Genomic DNA, 27,147 nt, shown 5'->3' with positions numbered 1-27,147 from the left:
TATTTTTTTGGCTTGAATTGCTGTTGATGTTGCAGTATGGTGCTCGCGATATCTCTTGGCATCCAGCGAACGACCTGGTCAACCGCACGCGAAGCTCTTCTGACCTCCTACAGCGGTATCGAGATAGAATCGCATGAAATCAAGTATCTCGATCTTGTGTACTCTCATGATGCTCTGAGCACCCATTCCCATGGGACGGCGCGTGATGTGTCATTCTCCGACGAGCCGCACCCGACGAGCCGTGAGGTTGGGCCACAAGGGGGTGGTCTCGTGTCAAGGAAGCACTTTATGACTTCCCTGATTGATACGCAGGCTGATAGCGGTCGACTGCTTTGGTCTGGAAGCCTTGTGACCGGCGAATTTCGATGAGCGGCTCAGAAGTTGAGCTTACCGAGAGAAAGCGAAGCCAGACAACTCATCCGACTAGCGAGTCGGCTATCCCGTACTGTCGCATCTCTCACGGTTGTCACCGTCGGCTCCGCATGAACGGGACTTTGAAGCAGAGGAACTCCATGCTGTATCTTGATATTGTTCCCCCAAACCAGAAAGCCCGTCTTCGCAAACAACCATTTCACGCATTTGTTGCTTCGAGACAGTTATGACAGGCGACGAAATTCTTTCGTTTACAGGAGTCGGTGTAAGAATAGTGTTGCTAGGAGCCGCGCTAGAGCGACGTGCAGACGGAGAATAGTCTTGATTTGCAGAAACGACAGTCAAGACCCTGCATCGGATGCATCCTGGTCACGAGGCCTAAACCCAAAGTTTTTTGACGACCGAGTAGGGATTCTGCGCACACAGCCAACAGTCACGGACATGGATCTGTGACACTCCAAGAATGCCGGGAACCTTGACCGATGCCTGGAGAACGCAGGTTGGACGTGCGTGGTCAAGCATTCGAAAGGTGCGTGGCGAATGGGATCGTTAGGCGGCTGTTAGCGGATGCCCAGCCTTCGTTACCTCACTCCGTGTTCAGACTCTGAGCAGCGACCGCTTCAGGCCTTATCCATCCCTCGGCGACGATTGCATGACCGGGATAAGTGCCCAACGCTAATGTACTGCAGTCATATCTCTTTGCGGGATTTTGGAACTGTACCCGGGCACTCAGCCGGAGCTTCTTCAAGACCACACCTAGGCTGCAGGTCAGTCAGATGAAAACCTAGCGAAGACGATGTCTAGAATAGCTTCACGAACATTGCGTCAAAAATCTTCACAACCGCTTCGCGGGAGTAAGAATGGGGCCCGGTCTTTGTTACTAGCGTTGGCTGCGACCGTTGGCGTAGAGCGGGTGCTATCGTCAATCATCGGGCAGAAGAGCAGCTGTCAGTCAAGGGGATCGTATATTTGGGCCAGCGTAACGGTCTTGACGTTCCAAAGAGGTGATATGCGCTTTATGCATGTGGGGAGACGCACTGTGGGGAAGAGAGGTGGTCGTCTAGCGCAGATTAGCTCCTAATGACTGTGAATTGCGTGCTTGGACGATTGCGCCATCGCTCTTTCCGAAAGGGCACGCCGAACGTCGCTTCCATAAGTATTTCCCACAGCGCCCGAAAAAGCGTCCGGCCACGCGACCTCCTCACCTTTCCATAATTCTCTCACCTCAAACTTGGCTGTCGTCCTGCATTCCCGCTCACTGCTGTTCTTTCAACCGAGTTCCTGGACCACGCGAACCGTGGTTCCCATTCCCACCCTTCTTGCCACAACCTCTCTTTATTCTCACTACAAACAGCCGGCCGCTGAGGGCTGAAGACTCACAAGAATGGCTCCGAGTCTTCTGCTGCCCACGGAAGAGTCGCAGCCATACTCACCTACAGTTGTGAAGCAAGCACCAAAGTTGGGTGTTGAGGGTGCAGTGTCACTGGAGGTGCATACGCCTGCTGGTTCAAATTTGTCTTTTTCTTCGTCTTCACCTTCTGCCAATGGCAATGGTCGCGCTACTCATGGGTCTTCGAATGGCAACGGGGTGTCTGCAGGCCAGCGCCAGGAACAACATTTTATTACCTCCCAGACGCTCCTAGAGCAATCAAAGATCTTCGCGTCCTCCAATGCAGGCGCCCATGGCACTTCCAAGAAGCCGAACATCCTATACATTATGGCCGATCAGATGGCTGCGCCCTTGCTCAAGATGAACAACCCTGATTCGGTCATCAAGACTCCGAACCTTGACAAGCTTGCTGAGACTGGTGTGGTCTTCTCTTCCGCGTACTGCAATTCGCCGCTGTGCGCTCCTTCTAGGTTCACGATGGTCTCTGGGCAATTACCATCCAAAATTGGTGGTTACGACAATGCTTCCGTCCTCAACCCCGATGTGCCCACTTACGCTCACTACCTACGCCGCGAGGGTTATGAGACCGTTCTTGCTGGCAAGATGCACTTCATTGGCCCAGACCAGCTTCATGGGTTTGAGCATAGGTATGAGAAAGCAATACTGGTCGTTGAAACGTCGCTAACGTATCTTTCAGGCTGACCTCAGACATTTATCCTGGTGACTTGGGTTGGACTGTGAACTGGGACAAGCCTGAGGAGCGACAGGAATGGTACCACAACATGTCGTCAGTGATGCAGGCCGGCCCATGTGTTCGTTCCAACCAGCTGGACTACGATGAAGACGTGATGTACAAGGTAAGCTGCTCCACGAATCGCTGGCCAACAGCCGCAGCCCGTCTCTAGCTTCACCTATCAGGACATACTAACGCCTTGCCGCTAGTCTTCTCAGTGGTTGTACGACTGGACTCGTCAAGACCCTACCACTCGTCGTCCATTCGCCCTGACGGTGTCTCTCACACATCCACATGACCCATACACCATGACTCGAGATTATTGGGATCGATATGAAGGTGTCGATATCCCATTGCCGAAGATTCACATTGACCGCGAGGATCAAGATCCTCATTCCCAGCGCCTGATGAAGACCGTCGATCTCTGGGATAACCCGATACCAGAAGAAGCGGTCATCCGGGCTCGACGAGCGTACTTTGGTGCGTGCTCGTTTGTCGACGATCAGATCGGAAAGCTCGTCCAGATCCTGAAGAACTGCTACCTGGATGAGAATACGATCATTGTGTTCTCCGGAGACCATGGGGATATGCTCGGAGAGCGTGATCTCTGGTACAAGATGTCCTGGTTCGAGAACAGCGCCCGGGTGCCCATGATCATCAACTACCCGGCCAAGTTCGCACCGAAGCGTGTCACCGAATCTGTATCCACGATGGATCTGCTGCCTACCTTTGTCGATCTAGCGAATGGCGATGCTTCGGCTATCCTGCCCGTAGACGGCAAGAGTCTTTACAATTACCTCGTTTCGGACGGACCAGGCAAGGACGAGGTGTTTGGTGAATACATGGGAGAAGGAACTGTCACGCCTGTATACATGATACGGCGTGGCCCCTGGAAGTACACCACGTCACTCGTCGACCCTCCGCAACTCTTTAATTTGGTAGAGGATCCTCAAGAGCTCCTCAATCTGGCTGAATCACCCAAGCACGCGCACACCTTTGCAGCCTTCGAGGCCGAAGCAAAGAAAAAGTGGGACTTTGCGGCAATTCACCAAGATGTCTTGGCTGCCCAACGCAGGCGCCAGCTCTGTTGGAGCGCCTTGCGAATTGGCCGCAAAGAAGTTTGGGATTACCAGCCTCCAGGTATTGAAAAAGACCGTTACATACGGTCGCACATCCCCCTCGATGATCTGGAGCGTCGTGCACGATTCCCCGTGGTCGACCACCTTGGACGTGAGAAGTCAGCAGCCGCGAGTCACCACGGCATCGCTGGTGCAGCCGGAGAGTAGAATGACCCGATCTCTCTTGAATATGTTGTAACTCTTGTGTAATTTGGTTATCGTTTGGCACCGACACAGTGGGATCCATGCTCGGCACAATCTGCACTTGTCATATTCAGGAGCATGCGATCCATTACATTTCTAGCGTTCAAGCGAGTATCTGAATATGGTGTAAAGGCGTAAGCAAATTTTGGTACATAATAACGAGTCGAGAAGATGATTGGGATGAGTTAATGTCAAAACTGAATCAAGTGTGTCTTGTTCCAGGTGATTCAGGGGTCAGATACTGGGTAGATTTGGGTTTGACAGTCGGACTACTCCGTATTGGCTCCAGCCCACTACAAGTGCGCGGGCTAGTTTCAAAGTTGAATCACGTGAGGTGACGCTCTCCCGCCGCGCCTTCGAGTTAGAGTGCGAGCCACACCCGCGCATGAACTCCACACCCCTCGTATAGATTGCAACGACTCACACCACCTCGCCAGACTTACTCGGAGCTTACTACTTCGCCTCACGTGCAAGAAGATCATGTCTACTGCTGCTCGTCGCCGTTTGATGCGAGACTTCAAGGTGCGCCACCCGAGGGACGCTTCACTTCCGCCTGCAGCAAGCGACCGTCGCAAACGTGCAGCTTTCCGTGCCAAAGCAATACTAACGTGCGGTTACAGCGCATGCAAACAGATCCACCCGCCGGCGTCTCTGCATCTCCCATCGCAGATAATGTCATGACATGGTAGCTGCCCCGCACGCGACACTGCCTCCCGCAGCGACACTCACCAGTCACAGGAATGCTGTCATCATCGGACCCGCAGATACACCCTTCGAGGACGGGACCTTCAGACTTGTTATGCACTTCGAAGAGGCCTACCCGAACAAACCGCCCGGCGTCAAATTCATCAGCCAGATGTTCCACCCTAACGTATACGGAACGGGCGAGCTCTGCCTGGACATCTTACAGAATCGGTGGAGTCCAACGTACGATGTGGCGGCTATCTTGACCAGTATTCAGAGGTGGGCTAAGGTACGTTCCCACGAGAGGCTGCTCATACTGACAGTACGCAGCTTGCTCAACGACCCGAATACTTCGTCGCCGGCCAACGTTGAAGCGTCGAATCTGTACAAAGATAACCGCAGGGAATATACCAAGCGCGTGCGCGAGACTGTCGAGAAGAGCTGGGACGACTAGTGCGCTGGGCAGAGGGGTACACCGCGCTATATGACGATGACGGGCATGGGATGACGGGATAGTGGCACGAAGCATGAGAGGAGTTTATATGGTATCGGAGCAGGGCGACACTCGGGTTGGCTGTTCATGGTCTGCTTTTGAGCTTTGACATAGCGAAGGCGTTAGGGTCTTGTTTGATCCAATGCACGGCGAATCGGCGTCATCTACGCTTTCTGCTTCTTGCTGTGCTTGGAATACATCTACATTGCGCTCTTTTTTATGCTGTTGCCGTGCTCTGTGACGTACTGCATTGCCCGCGCCGGACCGACAGCGAAACGTGGGCGTGGGCCGGTTGCTGGTCTGGTGAACCCTGGAACGGCGCGGCGGGGACACAATCGCGCTAAGAACATCAACAGACACACGCTGTACGCTCGCCCACACCCACAACGTCTGTCAGGCTCCCTCGACCTCTGCACTTTCCTCTCACTGCGTGCTCTCGTCCTGGTCCTCACCTCCACCGTCGTTTCGCAGCACTGCGCTATCCTGAAACGGGCAGCGGCCGAGTCCCCCTGATAGCGGGCGGGGCCTCAATCTCCTGCTGTACCGCGACCGCGCCGAGGCCTCGAAATCCCTCCGCCTTGACGTACCACAGCAGCAGCCCGCAGCGACGCACGCACAACCGCTGCCTGCAGCAACGAGTGCAACGAACGGCTGAGGAGTGGCCGCTGGGCCGAGAGCGATACTGTGCTGCCCATCATGTCGTAAGTGGACTCGGCGGTGAGGTGATGTCTAGGGTCGTGCTTGCTAACACACCACCACAGGAATACGATTAAAGGTGCGCTTTGCTCTGCTTACCAAACATGCCCGCCGAACGAGTAAAGACTAATGCACTGGTATAGTGGTGGCGCGTTTCCGCCCGCAGAACAAGATCGAAATCGCCAGCGGTGGAGAGCCCATCGTTGAATTCAAAGGCGATGATACATGCACGGTCTCGGTATGGCTTCTCTTAAAGCAACTAGCCCATGGCATTTTTGGCTAATGATGATGTGTACTATAGTCGAAAGAGGCCTCCGGGTCCTTCACCTTCGACAGGGTCTTCGACATGTCCTCGCGACAGAACGATGTCTTCGACTACTCGATCCGACCCACTGTGGACGATATTCTTAACGGATACAACGGTACCGTGTTTGCGTACGGTCAGACGGGTGCCGGAAAGTCGTACACGATGATGGGTACCGGCATCGAGGATGAGGTGGGCAAGGGTATCATCCCGCGAATCGTCGAGCAAATCTTCACCAACATTTTGTCCTCCGCAAGCGACATCGAGTACACAGTCAGGGTTTCATATATGGAAATCTACATGGAGAGAATCCGAGATCTTCTGGTTCCACAAAACGACAATCTACCGATCCACGAAGAGAAGAACAAAGGTGTATACGTCAAGGGTTTACTAGAAGTCTATGTCTCGAGTGTGGAAGAGGTTTACGAGGTCATGCGAAGAGGTGGAGACTCGCGAGCCGTTTCCGCCACCAACATGAATGCAGAGTCCTCACGATCACATTCGATCTTCGTCATTACTGTTGCGCAGAAGAATGTCAGCACTGGCTCAACCAAAAGCGGTCAGCTCTTTCTAGTCGATCTCGCTGGTTCCGAAAAAGTAGGCAAAACTGGCGCAAGTGGACAGACATTGGAAGAGGCGAAGAAGATCAATAAGAGTTTGAGTGCGCTCGGCATGGTCATCAATTCGCTCACGGATGGGAAATCCTCACATGTTCCTTACCGAGACTCCAAGCTTACCCGCATCCTGCAAGAATCGCTCGGTGGCAATTCACGAACTACTTTGATTATCAACTGCTCACCAAGTAGCTACAACGATTCGGAAACGGTGAGCACATTACGATTTGGTATGCGAGCGAAGTCTATCAAGAACAAGGCCAAGGTCAACGCGGAACTCAGTCCGGCGGAGCTCAAATTGATGCTCAAGAAGGCGCAAGGCCAGATTACGACGTTCGAAGGCTATATTTCTTCCCTTGAAGGCGAGGTGCAGCTTTGGCGAGGGGGTGATGCCGTCCCTAAAGAGCGATGGGTACCTGCTCTTGAGACAGGGTCAGGAAAGAAACCGCCTTCTACACCACGCGCGCAGACCCCGTCCAGGTTAGACGCTACAAAGAACTCAGAGACACCTTCGAGACCGGACTCAAGATTAGATATCGAACGAGCTGGCACACCTAGCATCCCTCTTGAAAAGGACGAGAAAGATGAATTTCTGCGAAGAGAGAACGAGCTTCAGGATCAGGTCGCGGAAAAAGAGAGTTTGCTCGAAAAAGCGAACGAGCTGCTGAAAGCTGCAAGAGAGGAGCTTTCCTACTTCAAGGAGCGTGATTCCAAGTCGAACAAGGATACTGAGAGAATGGCGACTGAACTGAACGAGCTCAAGATGCAGATCGAAAAACTCAACTTCGAAGGCAAAGAAGGACAGATCACCATGGACGGTCTCAAAGATGCCAACGCGGAACTCACAGCCGAGCTCGATGATGTCAAACAACAGCTCCTAGACGCTCGTATGAACGCGAAGGAGACAACTGCTGCAATGGACGAGAAAAAGAAGAAGAAGGCAGAGGCTATGGCGCAAATGATGGCAGGCTTCGATCTTGGTGGGGAAGTCTTCAGTGACAACGAACGCGCTCTAGGAGATATCATAAAACAGCTGGATTCGTTGAAGGAGCTGAGTGCGTCCGGCGAGGCTATCGCACCTGACGCTATACAAGAACTCCGCGAGAAGCTTGTCGAAACACAAGGCATTGTGCGTCAAGCCGAACTGTCTCTCAACAACCGAAACGAGCAAGATGATGTGCACAACAAGCGACGGGAAGCACTAGAGCAAAGGCTCGCCAACCTGCAACAGTCCTACGAAGAGCTCTGTGAGAAAAACCTTTCAGAAGCGGACAAGGAAGAGATCAAGAGCCGACTGGCTGAAGCATACGAGTCCCGCCAAGAAGGCAACATTGCACTTCTGCAAGAAATCAAGGAGGATCTAGCTCGGAAGTCCGAGAAGAACGCCGAGTTGACAGCTGAGATTGAGTCCCTGCAACAGCGCATCAAGAGTGGTGCCATTGCTAATGGGGTGGCAAACGGCATCAACGGCAAATCGGTTCAGCAGCAAATCGCCGAATTTGACAACATGAAGAAGAACCTGATGCGGGATCTGCAGAACAGGTGTGAGCGGGTAAGTGCTTTCATCTTGGTTTAGCAGAAGTTCCATTCGTTAATTTCTTTGGATGAACAGGTCGTCGAGTTGGAGATTTCCCTTGATGAGACACGCGAGCAGTACAACAACGTCTTGCGAACATCGAACAACCGCGCCCAGCAGAAGAAGATGATGTTTCTCGAGCGCAATCTGGAACAACTTACTGTTGTTCAACGTCAACTCGTCGAGCAAAATTCAAGTCTGAAGAAGGAAGTTGCCATCGCAGAGCGTAAGCTCATCGCCCGCAACGAGCGAATACAAAGTCTAGAGCAGCTCCTGCAAGACAGTCAAGAAAAGCTCACCGCTGCGAACCATCGGTATGTGGACAAAACCTCTTACGTCCTCTCTTTCCTTTCGTCAAGCCCCAAGAAGAAGAACGATCTCATCCCCTTGGAATCGTACCCCGCTTGTCTTGTAGAGAAGGAGAACATTCCCCCCCGAATCACCACGATGACCCATTCTATTCTTTCTCCTCTGAATCATCCTCTACCCTGAACGAGTGGACAGAGGTTAACAAGCGCTCCAGATTCGAAGCCCAACTTTCAGCGGTCAAAGAGCGTCTTGAGGCCGCGAAGCAGGGCTCCACCCGCGGACTCGGCTCGCCCACTGCCGGCGCCTCCTTCGCTTTCGGCGGCGCCGTCGGCTCGCGCGTTGCTAAACCCATCCGTGGCGGCGGTCCCGTCCAAGACGGCCCCGTGCTCCCCGTGCTCAGCAACCTACAAGCGCAAGATTCGGGCGCTCAGCAGAGCGGCAAGAGGACAAGCTGGTTCTTCAAGGGGTAGAAAGAAAGTTCTCACGCATAGCGATCTGATCTGCATCTTGGATATCTATCATGTCTCTACTTTATGTGATGGCGTTTGGTGCGAGCAAGAGGCGGGAGAACGGGTTGGTTGTTTGTCTCGCTATGAGGAGACGACCAAGAACTATTGGTATGGAATGGAAATGCGTTCATGAAGACTATTACGCTGGGCGCTGCGACGCGATAGATGCATACTTGGAGTTTGGGTTGCTGGGTGGGTCACCAGGTAGCTTTTATATCCCAAGACTATTTTCATTTGCTTTAAGTGAGCATCTCTGTTTGCTGCTGTTGGTGACCATATGACGGTGAGTGTGGATGCGAAGAAGAAAAACGAAGTGTGGAGTTCCCGGTATCCCATATCCACGGCTTCTCCAGCACCGGTCCCACAATAGTCAACCCATATTCCCGTACCCGGTGTTACCCGGTCTATTACTGGGATGCTATCAGATCAACACGCATGAACAACCAATGCGTTCCTCCACAGACACAATATACCCTCGAATGCGTCATTTCGCCGAAAGCACCATGAAACTACGTGGCATTCACGATCACAGATCACGACCATGCCGGCACCAGGATGCGAATGGACCACTTTGACGATACCTCGCGACACTTTCGAAAAGGATTCGGCGTCAAACAAAAAATTGCTAGACGTACTTAAAGCAGTCTGGGCGTTATCACAAGGACCTTTGCGGTGCCCCGTAAGTGAGCTGCTCGCGACACTACGAGAACATTGAGTTCCAGGCGGAGTCGTGGTCATCATGCGCGAAACTGGTTCGCTCGGCTGAGGATCAAGAGAGGTTCGAGAATTTGTACGCGAAGCTTGCCAGCTTACGAGGCGCCAAAATTGGTTTGTTGCTGCACTTCCACCAATTTGGATCATGACATAGATATCCCCAAAGCGCGGTTGTCTTCAAGAGGTTCGGACGCACAGCATGCTTGCGTCTTTGAACCAACCGATCAGCTTTACTATGGTTTGAAGTAAACTTCGACAGCACATCACTCAGCTTTAAAGGATTGTACTATAATCCACTTGAAATAGGCCCGCCTCTTGATGGAATGTAATATAACAGAAGCGCGCGAACTTCTTCCTTCATAATATGCTCTTAAAGTAACTGCTCATCATGTTAGAGCATCAACCATGGAAGATCTTCCATGGTGGAACCGATATTTGTTGCATGCGTGTACTTGCGCAATAACACCGTTCTACCATTTCTCAACAGCGTAATGACGGCTACTCTAGGAAGTAACCCGTAGACGAATTTTTACCCAGACAAGAGGGTCTCGAGAGAACGTGGCCCCCACACTCAATCGATGTGACAAGCCAAACTTGCCAAGCGCCACAGACCTTCTAATCTCCCTACCGCGCGTTAATCCACGACACTATGACCATCATTCGAACTCCTGGAACAACGTTCCTGGAGCCTCGTGCCGGGTAAATCCTTGTGCGACAAGCGATTCGTGGCCGTGGGGTCCCTCGCACGCTTCCCGTTTCAGGCAGGCTCAGGCATGATCAGGCACAAACTGACGCAGCCGCATAGCAACACCACTTCATAATCTAAGAAGACGCTGTGACTGCTGATCACAGCGGTGACGTGGTGCGTTGAAGGCGGCATATAAGTATTGCTGCTGCGCGCGGTGGCATGAAAGCAGTCTGTCTTTCACCACATCCTTATCATATCATTCATTGTATTCGCTCTTTACTCGCGCAGGGTCGTGATCTATACTTTCTTTAATCGCAAATCCTATTTATATTCGCAGAATCCTTTATTTATTTCATCTATCAACATGAAATTCACCACTTCTCTCGCTCTCTTCAGCGCTGTTGCGCTCACCAACGCGCTTGCTATCCGCCAGAGCAACGCCCAGACCTTCACTGGTGCGCTTGGCGGCATTGCTGCTACGCCCATCGAGGACTCGGGGGATGCGAAGCGCCCTTTTTCCGTGAAGGGAGATACTTTCGTCAACCTCGGCGCCGCCGTGCAGCGTTCTTGCGATCAGCAGTTCAGTATGTGATGCCCATTTCCCATATTTCTGGAGACGGCGCTGATTTTCTTCTCTCCAGACGCTTGTGCCAACCTTGCCAACGGTGGTAGCCAGAGTGTTGCGTTCGCGGACTGCACTGCGCAAAAGAGTAGGTGACGATTCGCAGACGTTACGTTGCTATTGAGGAACAGAGCTGACATTCTAATAGACCAGTGCGATGCCGCTGGAGCCGCCTAATAAGGCTCAGGTCGAGTATCTGATATAGATGGAGCCGATGTAGACGAATCCGATGTACCTGTTGGGCATCTCGACTGGGCTGGACCTCCGCAATAACGAATGACGAAGGTGGCTCTGCTGAATGGATCTGCTACAAATGTTCAGGATCGGATTTTATGACCAATGACAAACCATGATATATTCAAAAACACGTACCTCACGAAGCCTCCGTATGGCCTGGTTCTTGTTCGGTCTCGTTTCGTTTCGTAATGTCCTCTTCCTTCTTGGGCAGATTCGCTAGGCAGGGCGCGTAGAACAAGCGCCCGTCAATCGCTCCTCTTACAGTCCCGGCCATGACAATGCACCAAAGTATGATGACTGCCACGCTGAACATGGTGCCCAAAACTCGAAAGAACAGGCTCGGCATTTGCACTCCAAACTCAATTGTGCATACAGAGAACACGCCAATTGGAAACGTGAATCCCCACCAACCCATATTGAATGGAAACGGCCTAAGCTTTTGACAAGAGGCAAGCGCGAAGCAGAACCACAATAGTCCAAACCCCCACATAATCAGAGCTATGAAAATCCCGTTGATGTAGAAGATGTCGCCAGCTATTGTGAGATTGTCGAAGAACTCGACCTGCGGGAAGACCGTGCGGCTGACGCTCCCAAGGTAAATGATAGTGTATCCGCCCATGCCTAGAGGGCCCATAGGCAGGAAGGAAGATACTACGATTTCTCGAGGTGGGAGCTTGTGAAGCGCCAGACGCTGGTAGTAAATGACCAGAATTGACATGGCGAATGGCACTGAGAGACCCCACATGATGTAGGATGCGATCAACGTTCCTAGAGCGTTACGAGGGTCTGGTAAGACCTTCGCAACTGTACGATGCAAAGGCGAGTATTAGCCCATAGTTGTGAGACAGATGAGGAGGTAGGCACGAACCTTCGGCTCCAGTACCTGAAGCAACAATCGTGGCGGCAATCGGCAATAGCTGAACCGCGGTAATATAATCGAGTTGGTGTTGTTGCGGTGTGCTCGTTAGGATCACTGCAAGGGAGACGGTTACAGCCACCGCGACGATACTATCAATCATCCAACAGACCCATGCAAAGTTGACAGCCCAACGGCCCCAGTACGGAACACACAGGAAGATCCAGGCCTCGACGAGAGTTGCGAATCCGATTGGGATGCATCCTAGGAATAGCGAGTTCGTCCGGTCGGCTACCATTACTTTCCATACTAGAGTTCAACATGTGGTTAGCGTAGGTGGTAAAACCCCCAGTATGTCAATTTCTTACATACTTTCTGGATATAGCGTATACCGTAATACGGAGATGATGAGGAAGGTGAAGTAGAGAAGCGTGTTTAGACAGAAGAAGATGACAGATAACCAGTATAGCCAGCGTGCTTTGAATGGAATGGTGATGAATAGCAGAGATACTATCCCGGTACCCATCGTAACCGCGAACCATGACGGAGAGAAATTGCGAACTATTCTTCGCCAACCGACCTGCAATAATGAGTCAGCGAACGACCCAACCCACTTCAGAACACACTGACATCGTATTTAGTCACTCTCGGAGGGTCTTCCGCAGCAAATGTGTCCTCGAGTGGTTTCGACACTTGGTTAACGCGTCCGCCAGATCGCAGTCGCCTGACTGGAAGACGCTGCGAGGTACTGACGGGTGATAGTGCAGGATCGTCCATGGACGTGATGCGAAACAAGTTCGGGTCTTCCACTGTTTCCATCTCATCGACCAGCATCACTCCTTCTGCTCCCAGTGAGGATTCAGTACTGTGGAGTGTCAATTGAGGAACAACGTGAATAGTGCGTCCCGTTGGGATGATACGTCAAAGCTCATCTGGATCAAGTGAAGTGAATAGGCCTTGTCGCCTCGCCCACCGATTGCCAAGTTTAACGGAGGCAGGGAGCTCCTACGTATATGCAGCCACTAGGATATCGTCGGACGTTGACCGCTCGCACGATCTGATGTATGGGCGTCTAGGCGAGTGATCGGCGCGCCGTGGATTTCCTTTGGTCCAGATGAGACACGATACTTGATCAGGCCTAGACCTACACGTGCAGCAGCGATCATGTTCCGCGCACAGACCGGCTGTGTCAAACTTCAGCTTTGTGTCGGCAGCCGACAGCGCGACGTCTAGAGTGTCCTCGCATTCCTCCCTTGTCACTTTGGACACTACCGCCTTTACGATGTCGCGGTGATTCTCTGCGCTGCAAAGGGCCCAAAGTGCGTCTACAGCGCTTCTTTGCCGCCAACCACTCCCTACCGATAACCCTGCGTCCGATCAAGCCACCACCCTGATCCCTGCCATCCGCGGCCCCATTCCTTCCCTGTTGTATTGTTATCATGACCGGTTTCTTGGATTTACCACTGGAAATTCGCAATGTTGTCTATGATTTCCTGCTCCGAGAAGAGCTGGAACCCCACTTCCGAGCCGTTATGGCCGTTTCGGAGGTATATGTCAAAGAGCGTCTGCCCCTTCGGAACTACCGCGGCCTTTTACAGACTTGTCGAAAGACATACTGCGAGTTCAAGCAAGCAATACAACATCTGGCGGCTTCAAAGCAGCTAGAGTACGAACTGGACATTACGTTTTCCCACGGCCGGCCATATTTCGCTTTGACATGGGTGTGGTTTCCCGGATTATCGTCCACTATCAACTCGCTCGTCGTCAATGTGGACCTGCGCATCCGGGAACCTTTCTATTACGAAGGACATTTCCAATCCCCGCACGACCACGAGCTTGCCCATCTTATCGAGGACGTATCCGAGAGTTTCGCAGAGCAATTGTTCGACTACATAGCTATCCTACTTAAGACGCTGGCAAATCTTCTTTCGTATGGCGATTCAAGATTCAACCTATTGTACACCGAGAGTCTTATTCTCAACTTCCGCACACCGACCACCATGGTGCCGGGTTTGGAGGTTCCACGAGCAGAGCAGCGCCGTGTCAATGTTGACGCGGACGAAGCTGAAGACCTACTCGAGACGATGCAGACAACCCTCAAAGCGAACGCGAAAGCTTTTCAAGCATTTGCCGCTAGTCAATGCGGCTTGTTGTCACCCCTGATCCAAATCGGATCGCTCCAGTTCGCGGTAGAGGGCGTGGTATGGGGCGAAGGACATAACCTGATTCTTGCGCACAACGACTTTCAATGGTTGCAGTATTGATACCTGGTTGGTGCGGCGTTTTCAGCGTGACGGCCGAGAGAGTATCGACATTCTAACGACTTTACGACATCTGCTTCGAGTATATTCTGGCGTTGATTGCAGCAAGACATGCTATTTCAGCGATCAAGATTTTGTTTGGGCGGTTTCATGTTTTTCTGCGCAAAGTAGCAAGCGGTACTGCATAGTAAATCGGCGTTCATATATGTCATTCGTCGTTGTTGTACATAGATTACACGAGGAATCCAGTATATGGGTATCCATCTAACTGCACAAGCCATCTAACAAACCAAGGTTCTATACGTATAATCTCCTCCTAGTCAAACGTGCGACTCTCCCCTCATCCGCTTTTGCAAATGCTACCGCACCGATAGTTTCATTCGCACACACGTCCCCTATCATGACTTTCATGTCCTGCAGCATATGGGTCCGCTCTAATCCATGTAATGTCGTGCCACCAGTCGGCGTAGGCACATAAGGATTCAATAGCGTCATACTGCTCGCATATCCAATGATGTCCGGGACACATGTATAGTACTTGAAGAACAACCCCATATACGCAGCAATCTGGAGGATAATCGACGACACCAGGAGCGCAGTGAACCACTTCCAATTGAGTTTCCAAACGCTCGGCATGGGCGTCGAAATCGTAGACGCAGTCCCGTTGAAGAGCTGCGAGTCTGTCGACTGAGTGGTATTGTCGAAGGTTTGGTCGAGATTGCCACCGAGCGTGTTCATCGCGTACGTGGACTGGAAGAAGGAGTTCCAGAGAATCGTGAGTCTGTTGGACAGGACCTCGGGGCTTAACTCGTAGAGCTGGACGTAAGTCTTCAGCCCGACGAAGTTTGTGGGATCGGCCATCCATTTCTCTGCGTTCGTGCTGCCGCGGAAGGCTACTGAGCCTACACCCAGGTTGTCAATGCGCGGCAGGGTTATCATGGTGTTGAATGCGGGGGTGTTCCGGAAGAAGGCGTCAGTGTCTCGGGTGTAATTGACGCCGATGTACGAATCAACTTTCCTTATCGCAGTGGGGATGCAGGATCGCCCTTTGCAACTGATTCTCGTCTCGTACGCATCGTAGGATAACTTGCAGCTGGCGACGGTATAGTTAAAGTAGTCTTTATTTTCAGCATCATTGTTGGCCATGGACTTGAAGCTGATGGAGCATGGCCATTTGCTGCAAGAGCTGTTGACGGGGGTGTAAGCGACCTTCCAGGTTGACACGTCCATGCTGCCGAAGTCTGCTTGTTTTCCTCCCTGCATCTCATTCTTGTCGCAGTCTACATCCCACTGCCGTGCCTTGACGGAGAAGTTGCTTGCTCCGATCTTGTCAAGCTGAGCCACGGGAATGCCAATCAACGAAGCATACGTGATGTTTGTGTTATTGTCACTTTTGATCGTCTTCCACTCGTCGGACGTACTGCTTTCGACAGATGCAAACCGCGGCATCTTGACGTTGCCCCAAAGGTCCATGGACGTGTCTTGATACTTCGAGCTAGAAAGCAACGAAGCGAGAAAGATCGGCGAGAATACACTTCTTGCACTGTTGATATCGCTTGCCGCGCCCATAGCAGTGCCCACGACTGTATCAGGGTTCAAATATTGAATAGTGCCGTTCGAGAAGACGCTGTTTGTTTCTTCTCCCATCAAACGCAGGGCAGATTGACCTCCAAGCGGGGAAAGGAGCCATAAGATCATCAATATGTACCCGATCAATGAGAATCCGCGCAAGGATATCTGACGCTCGAGCGCAGAGAAAAGTGAGGTCGAACCGATGAGCTGCTCCAGGCGACCGAGAGTCGTACCACGTTCAGCTAAATTTAAGCCTAGGTACTTGAAACACCGTCCCATAAGTGCAGCGAAGATCACGGGGAAGATAGTCGGCGACAGAAGAAGCACTTGTTGGAGGTGCTGTCCGTACTGTGATACCTCTTTGCCATCGATTCGCGCAGCGATGAGAGCGAGTGCTTCGGAATGTGTTAGCAGAAAGCGAGAACGCAACAGACCACAACTTACCAACGAACATTAAAGATGACGAATGGAAGACTACATCGAAGGCGAGAATGAAGGATCTCAATTTGTTCATTGCCCATACATTTGCTGAGGGGAGTCGTCCAAGGTATTGTTGGCTTTCTCTAGGCGGGCCTTTCTCTGGGCCGCCTGGCGGAGGACCGGTGGGTGGCGCGTAGAAATGAGTGTTGATCGGGTCATATCCCGTATATTGCGTAGGGTGGTCTCTAAAACCCGGCGGTATACCCTCGAAAGTTGCACGTGAATCTGAATAGCTCTTAATCTGATGTAGTCCCTGTTCCTGCGGCAGCGGCTGCACGATTTCATCAAGTCGCGTATACCCCATCTCGTCGCGCGGCCGGTCCGGCTTGATCACACGCTGATGTGAAATCGGGACGGAAAAGCGAGGGGGTGTTGGCAGTTTTGTTCAGCCTCATGTCAGCCGGGATGATCATGCAGCCTAGTGGGTGGGGATCTCATCTGGAACACAAGGCGACCGATCCATGCTTGATGCGGCCCAAATAAGGCTTAGGAGCGTGCAGCCCCCACGGATATCCCCCTGGCCGCGAGTCACGATTTAGGGTCCTCCTTGAAATGTTGTAGCGCGTTTATCTTGGGAGAAGATAGTGCGGCTGATGAACGAAGAACGAGAGAAAGTTCAGGAACGGTGTCAGAAAAGGCCGACACGTGCCAGAATATGAACTTCGAAGCATACCATCAGAGAATCAAATTCTCATTCGATGGGATATTTTGGTGGTGCATTGCCTTTGGGAAGCTGCTCCGTGGCCCTTTGGAATTCCTAGAAGGCAGGTGGTACCAGGCGCATGCGGCATGACAACTCACAGTGTGCGCCGTCACCAGTACTGATGGCAACCTTACCCTTCCCTACCAAAACTTATGCGTCACCAACTTAAGATTTCCCTCGGAAAACTCTCTGACACCTCGGTCCTTCACTTTTGTCCTTGTCCGCATCGCAATCACCTTCTCACCCGTCTTTAAGTTGACACCTTCGTGCTCAAACTGCTCCCACTTTACCAGACTTCCCTCAATTGCCCAGCGTGGCACTGCATCCTCATACTCGACGCCCTTCTCGTTGCGCAACATATTTAGCACCTCAACAACAGTCTTCTTATGCAGCTGCCGGTCGTCATAGAGCGACCTAGCAAACGCATTGACCGAATTCCTCATCGCATCCCCGCGGCACCGCCAAAGCAAGCAGTTCAGCGCCTCCTCCACCGACGGCACAGTGAAGAACCGCGCGTCGAAGTGCGCAGTTCCCAGCGCACCGTAAGCAGCGTCCTTGACCTTCGGTTCGGGCTGCGCAGCCAGGTATGCAGCGAGATGCGCGTTGAATCTCACAGAGCAGTAGCTCGCTGCGAGGCTGCTCAGCTTCTGCACGCGCTCATTGAAAGTCTGCACGCCTGAAGGAAAGACCAGCGTTATCTCGTCGGACTGCGTGTATGCTACTGTCGCTTGGTTAAAGTATTTAAGGAGGTCGACGCATGTGGCTATCATCGCGTTATGGATGCGCTGGTCGAATGGCTTGTGGAAGTTCGCCGTGAAGCGCGAGAATGTATGGCCGTCGAGTCGCAGGATGGTGGATGCTGCAAGAGGAAGTGTGAAGTCGAAAGAAGCTTCGTACTTCTTCATACGGTCGGCAAGCGTGGGGTGCAGCTGCTGGGTGGCGGCCGCCACAGGATTGGCCGTCGCTTGCGGTGTTGTTGACTCGGGTTCGGGCATCAGGGCAGCCTCTGGTCAATCGCACGACAAGATATAAAGCTAACGAGCTTTATGGTATCTGACCATCTGAGATTGTTGATGGTTGCCTTTGCATGTGAGAGATGGTCGCGGATAAGGGCTGGTGAGTCGATGTGAAAGGTGAGTCATCCGTTGCTAGATTCACGTGGTCGAGGCCAAAGCAAGCACTTTGAAGTCGGACATCATATTTCATTGATGACCTCAAATGATACAGACCATACCAGTCATGATTCCCGACCAGCAGGATGTCATCATATCGTCGTAAACATCGTAAGCCGCTAGCAGCGATCAGAATATGAACAGGAGGACATTCTACCAAAAGCTTGCAGAAGTCCAAAACAGAGCACCTGCACTCAAACATCTTCTTTCACATGCGCCCCAGTCTGCCTGTTTTCCACAGTGATATGGACTTCCTTCACAACGCGGATGATCGACTCTCGGTCGTCAAATTGGTTCATATCAAACATGTCTTCCGATTTCACCGTGGAGACGTTTGTGCTCGCTTCACCTGTACGCCTACTGAATGTATTGCGTGATCCACGACGGACTTCCTTGGATTTGCCGCTCTGTTCGGAGCGGCTAGATGTGTTTGAAAAGACGCCAGGCAGGTAGCGAGTCACAAGAGGACGCAAGCAGGGGAGGCAGGAGCATATGATACCAACGTTGGTCTCAATGGAGGACCATGTTGCCGCTGGTGGGTTGTTATAAGTGGGGTCGGGTGAGTTGGATATCGCGACAAGCGATTGGAGGCGCAATATGGATACCAAGCAGACGCTATATGGGTATCGTCAGCTGAGAAGGCCAAGATCGGGTGCTGGATGGCTTGGGGTGGAGGTGTGGGGCTGCACTTCTGAAGCGCCCCGGTGGTACGGTGCATCGTATGACAGTCACAGCTTGAACGCCCAGACTTCAACGGAGGCTCACGCCACATGCACGCCCGAGAACGTGTGGGAAAAGTACTGGATCCACTTACAAGCCACCGATGGCAAATATTCCGATGAGCGCCTGCTTCTGCCTTCGGGGTAGGTTGAGCTTGCGAATGACCGGCATTGGTAGCACAATGATGGAAAGGTCTGTCAAGATGTTCATGGCGCCGTTGAAGAACCATACCGTGAACTGGTCCAGGCATTTGAACGGATGCTTCAGCGTCCAGAAGGCTTGAATTGGCTTACATCCGAAGATGGAGCTCAAGACGGTCCAGAAAGCGTAGACCACGACGACCGCCAGGACGACATCACAGGCAATCTGGAACTTCCTCGTGGAGAATACGCGGCGATATTGTAGAAGGATGGAAACCTTGGTGAAGCCGAGTGAGAGGTAGTAAACGATGAGACTCGCGTAGAAAGCCTTGACGAAAATAATAAGCGGTTGCAGTATCACTGTAGCAATGTGCGTACCTTCAAGGAGTATAGCGAATCCACAGGCTGCAATTCCCATATGTGCAGACCCATTCCATGTTTGGCCTCTATGAAAGGTTGGTTCCTCTCTTGTACTGAGAATAGCGATGGTACTCACGAATGCCGATGCAGATATTGAGACCGATGGAGCATACCTAGAATTGTGTTAACCATGCTCCTTCAAGATCTGGATGCCCTACCAGAGCAATGGAGACGAAGTAATCTTCAACCCCAAGATAGCGAATAACGAATAAGCGAGTATACAATCGCAAAAGCACCGTCAAGGTAGCAAAAGCGCTGAACACACTCGAGAGGATGACGGCCTGCCGACCCCGGGTGTTATGATCTAACATGATTTCAAGAGTGTTTGAACGATGCTGAAAACGCCCTGTTGACGAGTGATAAGGAACATTGGTACTTGAATATTCCGAGTCACCCTAGTGGCTGTAAGGTGCGTTCAGTAAATGGAATACTATGGCGAAAACAAGAAGCGTTTCAGTCCGTCAGAACGATCGCAGCGGGCAGCCGTTAGTTGATAGCAATTACCCATTCAGATGCCCTTTAGCGCAGCGTAGTATCGGTCCACGTTAGTGGCGTCATGAACCTTGGTCCTGAGTGGGTCTCCGCTGCATCCGTCAGAACGCTTTGCGCATGTACAACCGTCTGAAGCCGTGGCCTCCTCGCAGTTTCTGGGCTGGCCATGCGGGAGACAGCTCGATCCGATGTTGTACGACCTCAAGGTTGCTTGATAGGCGATGAATGTCGCACAGGATTGTGACGTAAGTATCACAACGGGTTTCTTAAGCATTTCGCTGTTGCGAAATTCTTTCTGGAGCTCGCTTGTGAGCACGGTTAGACTTGGAACAAAGAACCGACGAGAATGCGTTCTCGTTTTTGGTGCTTCCACGCTTGCTGGTTTCGTCTAGTCCATGCGTCGGGATCTGTTCGATGGGAGCCTGCACGTTAAGGGCGAACGCTGGCCGATGTCGGATAGTGTCATACACATGGTGAAGCAGGTGTATTCTGTCTATGTCTCTTTTGACAAACATGTATCATCAACGGCGTCGATGAACGTTTAGAATGGAAGGTGGCACGCGTCTACTGGAACGCCGTGGCACTAAGCCTAAGGCACCAACCAGAGACAGTCCATCATCAACTCCAACACAGTTCACCTCCACAAAGATCCCAAACCCAATAACGACGAGGTTTTAGCAGACCAACTGTGTGCTTGAGCATCCGCAGACCAGCCTTGACAGCCGTCCACCTTGCAATGAAGATGGACTAATAATGCCCTGCAGCTATAATCTTCGACAGCTCAATAAAAAAAATGAAGCATTTCCAAAGCGTGTTGAGAAGAGTGAGGACCATAAAATAAGTCAATTATACCCAGACTTCGTGGTGTGATCCTTTCCATACTTTGGCCTACTATCTTTCACTGCCGAACTGCAGGTCCAGGCAATAGTTGCCGCAGCTCTCTTCTGTGGCAGCATTGCTGCACCACCGCTGCACCACCACCCGTGCGACGCGCTTCATCTCTCAAGATACTTCAGTCGAACGAAGATGGCTGGTTTGAGGACAATGCTCGCACTCTCTTCTCCCGCCTTACAACCGCTGGTCACGATGTCATCCTCTCAGCACCCTCACTCGACCGCTCCGGCTCAGGTTCGCCCCCATGACATACTACTGCCCACCACTAACCCGCCTTCCCAGGCTCCATAGACATCTTCCCCAAACCTCCCCCCAAGTACCACGGCTGCGAATACAAATCTTGCCCATCACTCTCCCCCGCCATCGGCTACAATGCTTCCAACCCACGCCTCAATTACGTAAATTCCTACCCTATCACCAACGTCCGCATCGGCCTACAACGAATTGCGTCCACGCCCTGGAGCACCACCGCCCTCGCCGACCTCGTCGTCTCAGGCGTAAATGTCGGATACAATTTCGGGTGGCAAGTCTACGGCTCGGGAACCGACAACGTAGCCATGTACGCGCCCAGGCACGGCGTCCCTGCACTCGCATTCCCAGGACATGAAGGCGTGATGGTGGGCTGAGATAGGCCTGTGCCGAAGCATAGTCTGATCTACGCCGAGCTGGCAAGCAAGCTGGTGGAGACGCTGGTACAGGGTGTAAAGCCCTTCCTTCCACCCAGTGTGTGGTTCAATGTCAATTTCCCACAGGTGAAGGGGAATTGTACGAGCGCGGATAATTTTAGGTTTGTGTTGACGAATGTTGATTTCAGCGTGCAACTTGAGACAGGGGTTGAGTGCCGACCCCGGATGTGGAGGTATGTGGGAATAGGGGACGGTTGCCTTTGGAGAGTTAGGTAATAAAATTGCATCTGAGGGTGTGTGTGGTTAGTGTCAGTGTGGGGAAGATGGATGGGACGGGTGTTAATGCGGGCAAGGAGGAGCAGAAGGTTGTTGCACGGATACTGGGGTCTGTTTCTATTTGTCTTGGAAAATGAACGGATACGATGGAAGGAAAGGGGCGGTTGGTGGTCTTGTTATGTTCAAGGTAATTATCGCTTGGTCTAGATGTCTAATGCTGAATGAGTCGTTTAAGAAGCCAGGATGGAAGTCAATGGTATCCAAAGGATCTATGCCACAATGGCGCTAGCTTCCTCCTCCTTCTTTTCTTCATCCTTTGCCCCTGGCTTCCCAGACTTTTTGAAGATGTTCTGTAAAACGATCTTAATCTCCTCCAAGAAACGGTCTACCTCTTGCTCCGAGCCAACCGTGATCCTCAAGCAGCCCAAGCACCCATGTTCTTTTCCTCTGAATCGCACCACGACCCCCTTCTCTTCAGCTAAACCCTCGTAAACAGCCAACGCCGTCTCGTTGGAGGGTTTGCCACCCTGATCCGCGGGCGCATCCAGCATCTCGTAGAGCAGGAAATTTGACTCTTCGCCTCCAAGGAACTTACCGACACCGGGTATCTTGGGAAGCTCCGCCAGCATTCTTTCTCTCTGCTTCACAATCAGATCCTTGTTCTTGTACATGACCTCCAAGTGTTTCGGGTCCAATGCCGCGCGCGCAAGCTGACTGGTCGGATTGGAAATATTGTACGGTGCCTTCAACGAGTTGAGTATGCGCGCAATCGCGGGATCTGTGAAAACCGCGCCCAACCGTATACCCGCAAGTCCGAACCCCTTCGAGAGTGTCTGCATAACCACCAAGTTCGGCCACTCCGTCACCCATTCTGCCAGACTCGCGTTGTCGGGCGCGAAGTCAACGTACGCCTCGTCCACCACCACGACGCCATTCCAGCTCTCATGCTCCAGTATCTGCTTGATATCCTCCTTCTTCAACATCGCACCGGTGGGGTTGCCCGGAGAGCAGAGGTAGGCCAGCTTGATGCTCTGATCCTTCGCTAATGCGTCCTTTACCGCAGGCACGTCAAGCTGGAAGCCTGGTATCTGCAGGGGTACTTTTACGAGCGCGACATCGTTCACTTGTGCGGAAACGCTGTACATGCCGTATGTGGGTGGGCATACGAGGATCTTGTCCTTGCCAGGAACGCAGAAGGCGCGGAGGAGTGCATCGATCGCTTCGTCCGAGCCTACGCCGACAAAGAGAGAGGCGGGAGTGAGAGTTTTCGAGGTGTGGACTTTAAAATTGCGGAGGTTGCAGAGGTCTTGCTTGAGTTCTAGTTGGTGTCTTGCGCATGTTGTTAGCTCCCGTTGCTGTGCGCAGAGGTAAGAGCACTTACGGATCGGGATAACGGTTGAGACCGAGCAAGTCGATGTCAACGGCGGGCCCAGAGCCATTTGACGTGCCATTTGTGAGCTTTCCATCCTTATTGAGCGCGAGCCCTGGGCCCATCGCGTTCTCATTCGCGTCGAGGAGAATGTTTGTGCCGTCGTCTTTGTAGTCACTGCGCCGTGTAAGTGGTGGCTCGATAAGCGCTTCGAAAGCCGACGTACTCGCGCGCGCAGCGGTATGGCTCCAATGCGAGAATGTTTGGTCGGGCGCATTTCGACAGATCGAATGCGGAAGTTCTTGAAGACATGTTGGCTGCGTGTGTGGTTGCAGAGGATGTGGTGTTGCGTTAGAAGGCGCGGGGCAACTTTTTGTAGCATGTCGCGGGGTTTGGTAGCGGCTTCGGGGAAGAGTCACACCTCCGCGCTTTGCCTTCGCATCCCTATCTTTTGAGTCACTTCCAAAACGTCGATGAGTGACTCCTAGGATCTATTCCGATCAGGATCAAGCGTTCGGCGTGTTTCCATCCATGTATTACAGGGCGCAACGCTGTCCTTGAGGATAGCTGTAGATCTGTCGTAGATGCACTTGCTCATATCGAACAGCAACTTGCAGGGAAATGGACCTGAAAATGTTGTATGGCATGTAGAACCTCAAACAAACTTTTTTCAAAAGCGCAGTGTACCACAACATGTCTCTCTTTGTTGTCATGATTTATTTGTGTATTTAGCGGTGCTCTTCATGGACAAAAAGTATGGGCAACATACTTTCCTCAACAACACCCTTAAGTAGCCAGGCGATCTTGAGTAAAAAGTTCCAAGGACACGAGTCCTCATGGAGGTCCAAGAGGTTCTTTTTCCTCAGAGCTTGGTCATGCTGGGTGACGCCCAGTCGTGCTTTTCCAGCTCCGGCACCCTCGGCTCGCTAAGTAGTAGTAGTGCTTGAGTTCCGCTGCACAGTTTAGCCCGTCCTGCCTTCGCAAGACCCCTTTCTGTGAGGGAAGAATCATGTAACATTATTTGGTATATATACGATAAAGTATAAACCTTTTCATCATTCAAACAACATCCGATATGGTCTAGTGGCTAGGATACATCGCTCTCATTCCTTCACAGAATTGATCCGATGTGGCCCGGGTTCGATTCCCGGTGTCGGAAATTTGGTATAGACAGTTAATTCAAGCGATTGCTCGCTAGCTTTCCTTTTTTGCTTTTTCCCGCTCTTGTTCTGATGATATTTTTGCTGTCAGCTAGAGCTTAGATGGCGGAGTGGTAGATCGATCCTTAATTTTCTAAACTGTGCTATCTACTGATGTCTTTCAAGAACACCTCAACACGATTTTGCTATCTCTCTACAAGCCCCAGCTCCTTCCGTCTGAATACACAGGCTCGCACGATGATCTTGTAACCCAGTGCCTCCATTCCTTCTCCTCACCTAAGCTGCGCTCCTTTGGAAAATGTGAATTGTATGAAACCCATGGCAAGCATAACCTCGCACTCGGGCTGTTCTCAATAGCGCACCCTTTTGTCAAGACATTCTCCCTTAAGAGAGTCCCCCTCACCACCACATTGTGAAATACCGCACCCATCAGACCCTCTTCTATCTTCCTTCGGCTCACCAGCCTAGCCCTCCGCCGACCCCAGGTCGCCTATGCGCGCAACGGTGCGCCGGAGATGATGCGTGAGATCACTTGGCATGCCAAGGGGGGCAACAAGCGCGTACCTGCAGCGTTGGGGCGTGTTGCTTCGTATGCCAGCTTAGCGAGCGGAGATTGCAAAGCGTAGCTGTCGCCGGGTTGGGAAGTGGTCGGTGGTGGTAGTGGGTGGACACATATGGGGGATATGGGCGCGGGCTGAGTGTGGATTGATGCCGTACATGGAGCAAGGTAGTTGGTGGACACGAGTGGTGGTGAATCTGTTCATACAAATTGAAATTATATTGAGAGGGGTATCTTATTCTTCTAGAAGATCCATCACCAGCTGGGGTATAATCTCAACTCCCTCGGCCTTGATGGCGCTCACAGGGACCGCCTGGATGCCCTTCTTCCAAGCGTTCTTGCGCCCACTAGGGTGCTGTTCCGCCTTCTTGTTCACAGCCTCCAGATAATGTTGCAGCTGCTGGTAGTTATCTTGAGTCCCCGGCAAGTCGGCCTTCGTTGCAATCACGAACCAAGGCTTCGCTGAGATGGGCGTGGTAGGAATGAACTCCAGAGGCTCGAGCGGCGTGTCGAAGTCTGGCGAGTTAAGCATGTCTGCGGGTTCGCTGGGCGTAGAGCGACGGGTCGGAGGCTCGTAGGTGACCATCTGATCCATGCGACGCTCAGTCTCGGCGTTGAGCTCTTTGCCTCGCATGGTCTCGTACTCGGATACTTCACGCCAAAGAAGCTTCAAAGCTTGCACAGCATCGCCAGCGGACAGGTCAATGACGAATGCAAGAACGGCAGCTCTTTCCACATGGCGCAGGAAACCGAGACCCAGACCTTTGTCAAGGTGCGCATCTTCGATCAGCCCAGGCACGTCAGCAATCGTGAAGTTGTCGCGCAGCAAGCCATCTCTCCCCCGTTTGATGACCTTGGGCCGGCCCTTGTGGTCGTCCAGGACCACGGTGCCCACATTGGGCTGCAAGGTCGTGAAGGCCCAATTGCCCACGCGAGCTCGGCTGTTGCTCAATGCTCGCAGCAGTGTGCTCTTTCCCGCATTGGGCAGACCTACAAGCCCAAGGTCTGCCAGTATCTTCAGTTCCAGCTGCAGCGACATCTTCATGCCCGGATCGCCCCTTGTCGCCATCATCGGGCGGTATTGGTTAGGCAGAACGAAGTGAGGATTGCCTAGACCGCCCATGGCTCCAGCGGCGAGAAGCATGGGGGTTTCCATGTGCTTATCCAAATCAAGCCATATGGGAGCTTGCGGTTGGAGTGCGGCCAGGTGCGACTTCCGTGGCGGTGGTAGAGGCGGGAAGGACAGTCTATTGAGTTCCGAAGGTACCATTCCAGGGAACACCAGCCATTTGTCCTTCCTGTAGCTGCCTTGCTCTAGATCTTCTTCCAACTGCCTCTCCTTCTCCTCGGTCTTCTTGTTGCGCCAGCGCGGGCGGCCGCGCTCGCGTTCGAGTCGCTCCTGCTCTGCGATCTCCTCTGCTATCGGGTCGTGCCGCAGTATCTCGCGCACAATGGTGCCCACGGGCACTGTGATGAGCACGTCTGCGCCGCGCTCCCCGCCCTTCACCTTCCCCTGTCCGTTCTTGCCCCTTCCCGCTTTCAGGAGCCGCCGCCGTGCAAGCTTGTGCAGCGAGGTCTCGCCGCGCACTGCCTGTATGTATACGTTGCCACCGCTGCCGCCATCTCCGCCGTTGGCAGGGCCTTCCTCGATGTACTTCTCACGCAAGAACGACACACAGCCGTGGCCACCAGCGCCCGATTCTACTGTCAGGATGCATCGGTCGGCGAAGGGCGTCAACGCGTAGTTGTCCGGCGTGGGATTGAGATGAGATGGTTGGTCGTCGGGCGATTCGGAGTGAGAGCCAGCGCTCTCGGCGGTGGAAGAACTACATCTTACCGGTCGTGATGGTCTGCCGACGAGAAATGGACGGGCGAACGAATGCGCGCAGGCTTCGGACAAGGAGGGATATAGGAACGGCGTCAGGGTGCTGCCGAGGCAGAGATGCCGGATCGAGGGTCTGGCCGGCGGCATGCAGCAGAGTGATCCAGACAATCGCACGAAGGCTCTGAAACGCGCCTGGGATCGCTGGTGCAAAGGTGGCGTAGGACAATGTCCGAAAGATTCTGATGATGCTGATTCGGCAATGCCAAGCACGCGTCGGAGTTCGTATGGCAGGCGCTAGGCTGGCGCGTTCCTGGCTAACACGTCCAAGTCCGCCCAGTGCTCCGTCGTCGCCCTCAGCC

The 27,147-nt window shown here is 52.5% G+C and overlaps 13 protein-coding genes and 1 non-coding gene across 14 annotated transcripts; 8 read left to right on the top strand and 6 right to left on the bottom strand.

Moving 5' to 3' along the window:
- Window positions 1-1,581: 1,581 nt before the first annotated feature.
- CC84DRAFT_1192417 (choline-sulfatase) lies at window positions 1,582-3,977 on the top strand. The gene is made up of 3 exons (XM_018181247.1): window positions 1,582-2,409; window positions 2,460-2,619; window positions 2,705-3,977. The coding sequence occupies exons 1-3, from the start codon at window positions 1,757-1,759 to the stop codon at window positions 3,779-3,781; spliced, it is 1,890 nt and encodes a 629-aa protein (XP_018042490.1). The 5' UTR covers window positions 1,582-1,756; the 3' UTR covers window positions 3,782-3,977.
- Window positions 3,978-4,215: 238 nt separating this feature from the next.
- Window positions 4,216-5,205, top strand: CC84DRAFT_1159486 (ubiquitin-conjugating enzyme family protein). Its single transcript, XM_018177248.1, has 4 exons — window positions 4,216-4,339; window positions 4,438-4,502; window positions 4,556-4,780; window positions 4,832-5,205. Exons 1-4 carry the CDS (start codon window positions 4,298-4,300, stop codon window positions 4,953-4,955), a joined length of 456 nt encoding a protein of 151 aa, XP_018042489.1. The 5' UTR covers window positions 4,216-4,297; the 3' UTR covers window positions 4,956-5,205.
- On the top strand, window positions 5,085-5,599 carry CC84DRAFT_67853 (uncharacterized protein). Its single transcript, XM_018187087.1, has one exon. The coding sequence runs from the start codon at window positions 5,214-5,216 to the stop codon at window positions 5,505-5,507; it is 294 nt and encodes a 97-aa protein (XP_018042488.1). The 5' UTR covers window positions 5,085-5,213; the 3' UTR covers window positions 5,508-5,599.
- CC84DRAFT_1159485 (kinesin-domain-containing protein) lies at window positions 5,376-9,225 on the top strand. The gene is made up of 6 exons (XM_018177247.1): window positions 5,376-5,695; window positions 5,756-5,769; window positions 5,834-5,928; window positions 5,992-8,160; window positions 8,221-8,498; window positions 8,708-9,225. Exons 1-6 carry the CDS (start codon window positions 5,691-5,693, stop codon window positions 8,961-8,963), a joined length of 2,817 nt encoding a protein of 938 aa, XP_018042487.1. The 5' UTR covers window positions 5,376-5,690; the 3' UTR covers window positions 8,964-9,225.
- A 1,543-nt stretch (window positions 9,226-10,768) lies between these two features.
- On the top strand, window positions 10,769-11,203 carry CC84DRAFT_1211728 (uncharacterized protein; the record flags this gene model as incomplete). The annotated part of the gene is made up of 3 exons (XM_018182398.1): window positions 10,769-10,988; window positions 11,046-11,114; window positions 11,175-11,203. The coding sequence occupies 3 exons, from the start codon at window positions 10,769-10,771 to the stop codon at window positions 11,201-11,203; spliced, it is 318 nt and encodes a 105-aa protein (XP_018042486.1).
- A 196-nt stretch (window positions 11,204-11,399) lies between these two features.
- Window positions 11,400-12,938, bottom strand: CC84DRAFT_1081112 (sulfite transporter Ssu2; the record flags this gene model as incomplete). Its single annotated transcript, XM_018173918.1, has 4 exons — window positions 11,400-12,067; window positions 12,132-12,428; window positions 12,492-12,699; window positions 12,750-12,938. The coding sequence occupies 4 exons, from the start codon at window positions 12,936-12,938 to the stop codon at window positions 11,400-11,402; spliced, it is 1,362 nt and encodes a 453-aa protein (XP_018042485.1).
- A 372-nt stretch (window positions 12,939-13,310) lies between these two features.
- On the top strand, window positions 13,311-14,530 carry CC84DRAFT_67514 (uncharacterized protein). Its single transcript, XM_018187086.1, has one exon. The coding sequence runs from the start codon at window positions 13,559-13,561 to the stop codon at window positions 14,381-14,383; it is 825 nt and encodes a 274-aa protein (XP_018042484.1). The 5' UTR covers window positions 13,311-13,558; the 3' UTR covers window positions 14,384-14,530.
- A 147-nt stretch (window positions 14,531-14,677) lies between these two features.
- On the bottom strand, window positions 14,678-16,466 carry CC84DRAFT_1079243 (uncharacterized protein; the record flags this gene model as incomplete). The annotated part of the gene is made up of 2 exons (XM_018173835.1): window positions 14,678-16,347; window positions 16,397-16,466. 2 exons carry the CDS (start codon window positions 16,464-16,466, stop codon window positions 14,678-14,680), a joined length of 1,740 nt encoding a protein of 579 aa, XP_018042483.1.
- An 809-nt stretch (window positions 16,467-17,275) lies between these two features.
- On the bottom strand, window positions 17,276-18,130 carry CC84DRAFT_1211724 (Thg1-domain-containing protein; the record flags this gene model as incomplete). Its single annotated transcript, XM_018182397.1, has 1 exon — window positions 17,276-18,130. One exon carries the CDS (start codon window positions 18,128-18,130, stop codon window positions 17,276-17,278), a length of 855 nt encoding a protein of 284 aa, XP_018042482.1.
- Window positions 18,131-18,501: 371 nt separating this feature from the next.
- CC84DRAFT_1080938 (uncharacterized protein) lies at window positions 18,502-19,898 on the bottom strand (the record flags this gene model as incomplete). The annotated part of the gene is made up of 4 exons (XM_018173913.1): window positions 18,502-18,922; window positions 19,122-19,572; window positions 19,664-19,700; window positions 19,746-19,898. The coding sequence occupies 4 exons, from the start codon at window positions 19,896-19,898 to the stop codon at window positions 18,502-18,504; spliced, it is 1,062 nt and encodes a 353-aa protein (XP_018042481.1).
- A 402-nt stretch (window positions 19,899-20,300) lies between these two features.
- On the top strand, window positions 20,301-21,599 carry CC84DRAFT_1211722 (sure-like protein; the record flags this gene model as incomplete). The annotated part of the gene is made up of 3 exons (XM_018182396.1): window positions 20,301-20,324; window positions 21,096-21,207; window positions 21,256-21,599. The coding sequence occupies 3 exons, from the start codon at window positions 20,301-20,303 to the stop codon at window positions 21,597-21,599; spliced, it is 480 nt and encodes a 159-aa protein (XP_018042480.1).
- Window positions 21,600-21,862: 263 nt separating this feature from the next.
- On the bottom strand, window positions 21,863-23,667 carry CC84DRAFT_67508 (histidinol-phosphate aminotransferase). Its single transcript, XM_018187085.1, has 3 exons — window positions 23,471-23,667; window positions 23,257-23,421; window positions 21,863-23,204 (listed from the first exon to the last, which is right to left on the bottom strand). Exons 1-3 carry the CDS (start codon window positions 23,554-23,556, stop codon window positions 22,145-22,147), a joined length of 1,311 nt encoding a protein of 436 aa, XP_018042479.1. The 5' UTR covers window positions 23,557-23,667; the 3' UTR covers window positions 21,863-22,144.
- A 646-nt stretch (window positions 23,668-24,313) lies between these two features.
- CC84DRAFT_t8 lies at window positions 24,314-24,403 on the top strand. The gene has a single exon. It is a non-coding gene; the product is annotated as a tRNA-Glu (tRNA).
- A 783-nt stretch (window positions 24,404-25,186) lies between these two features.
- On the bottom strand, window positions 25,187-27,030 carry CC84DRAFT_1159478 (GTP-binding protein Obg/CgtA). Its single transcript, XM_018177246.1, has one exon. It carries the CDS (start codon window positions 26,933-26,935, stop codon window positions 25,199-25,201), a length of 1,737 nt encoding a protein of 578 aa, XP_018042478.1. The 5' UTR covers window positions 26,936-27,030; the 3' UTR covers window positions 25,187-25,198.
- Between the last annotated feature and the right edge of the window lie 117 nt (window positions 27,031-27,147).

Source organism: Paraphaeosphaeria sporulosa (assembly GCF_001642045.1).
Source record: "Paraphaeosphaeria sporulosa strain AP3s5-JAC2a unplaced genomic scaffold CC84scaffold_1, whole genome shotgun sequence".
Classification (NCBI taxonomy): domain Eukaryota; kingdom Fungi; phylum Ascomycota; class Dothideomycetes; order Pleosporales; family Didymosphaeriaceae; genus Paraphaeosphaeria; species Paraphaeosphaeria sporulosa.
Note: the sequence above shows the minus strand (reverse complement) of the source record. Positions and strands in the feature narration are given on the sequence as shown.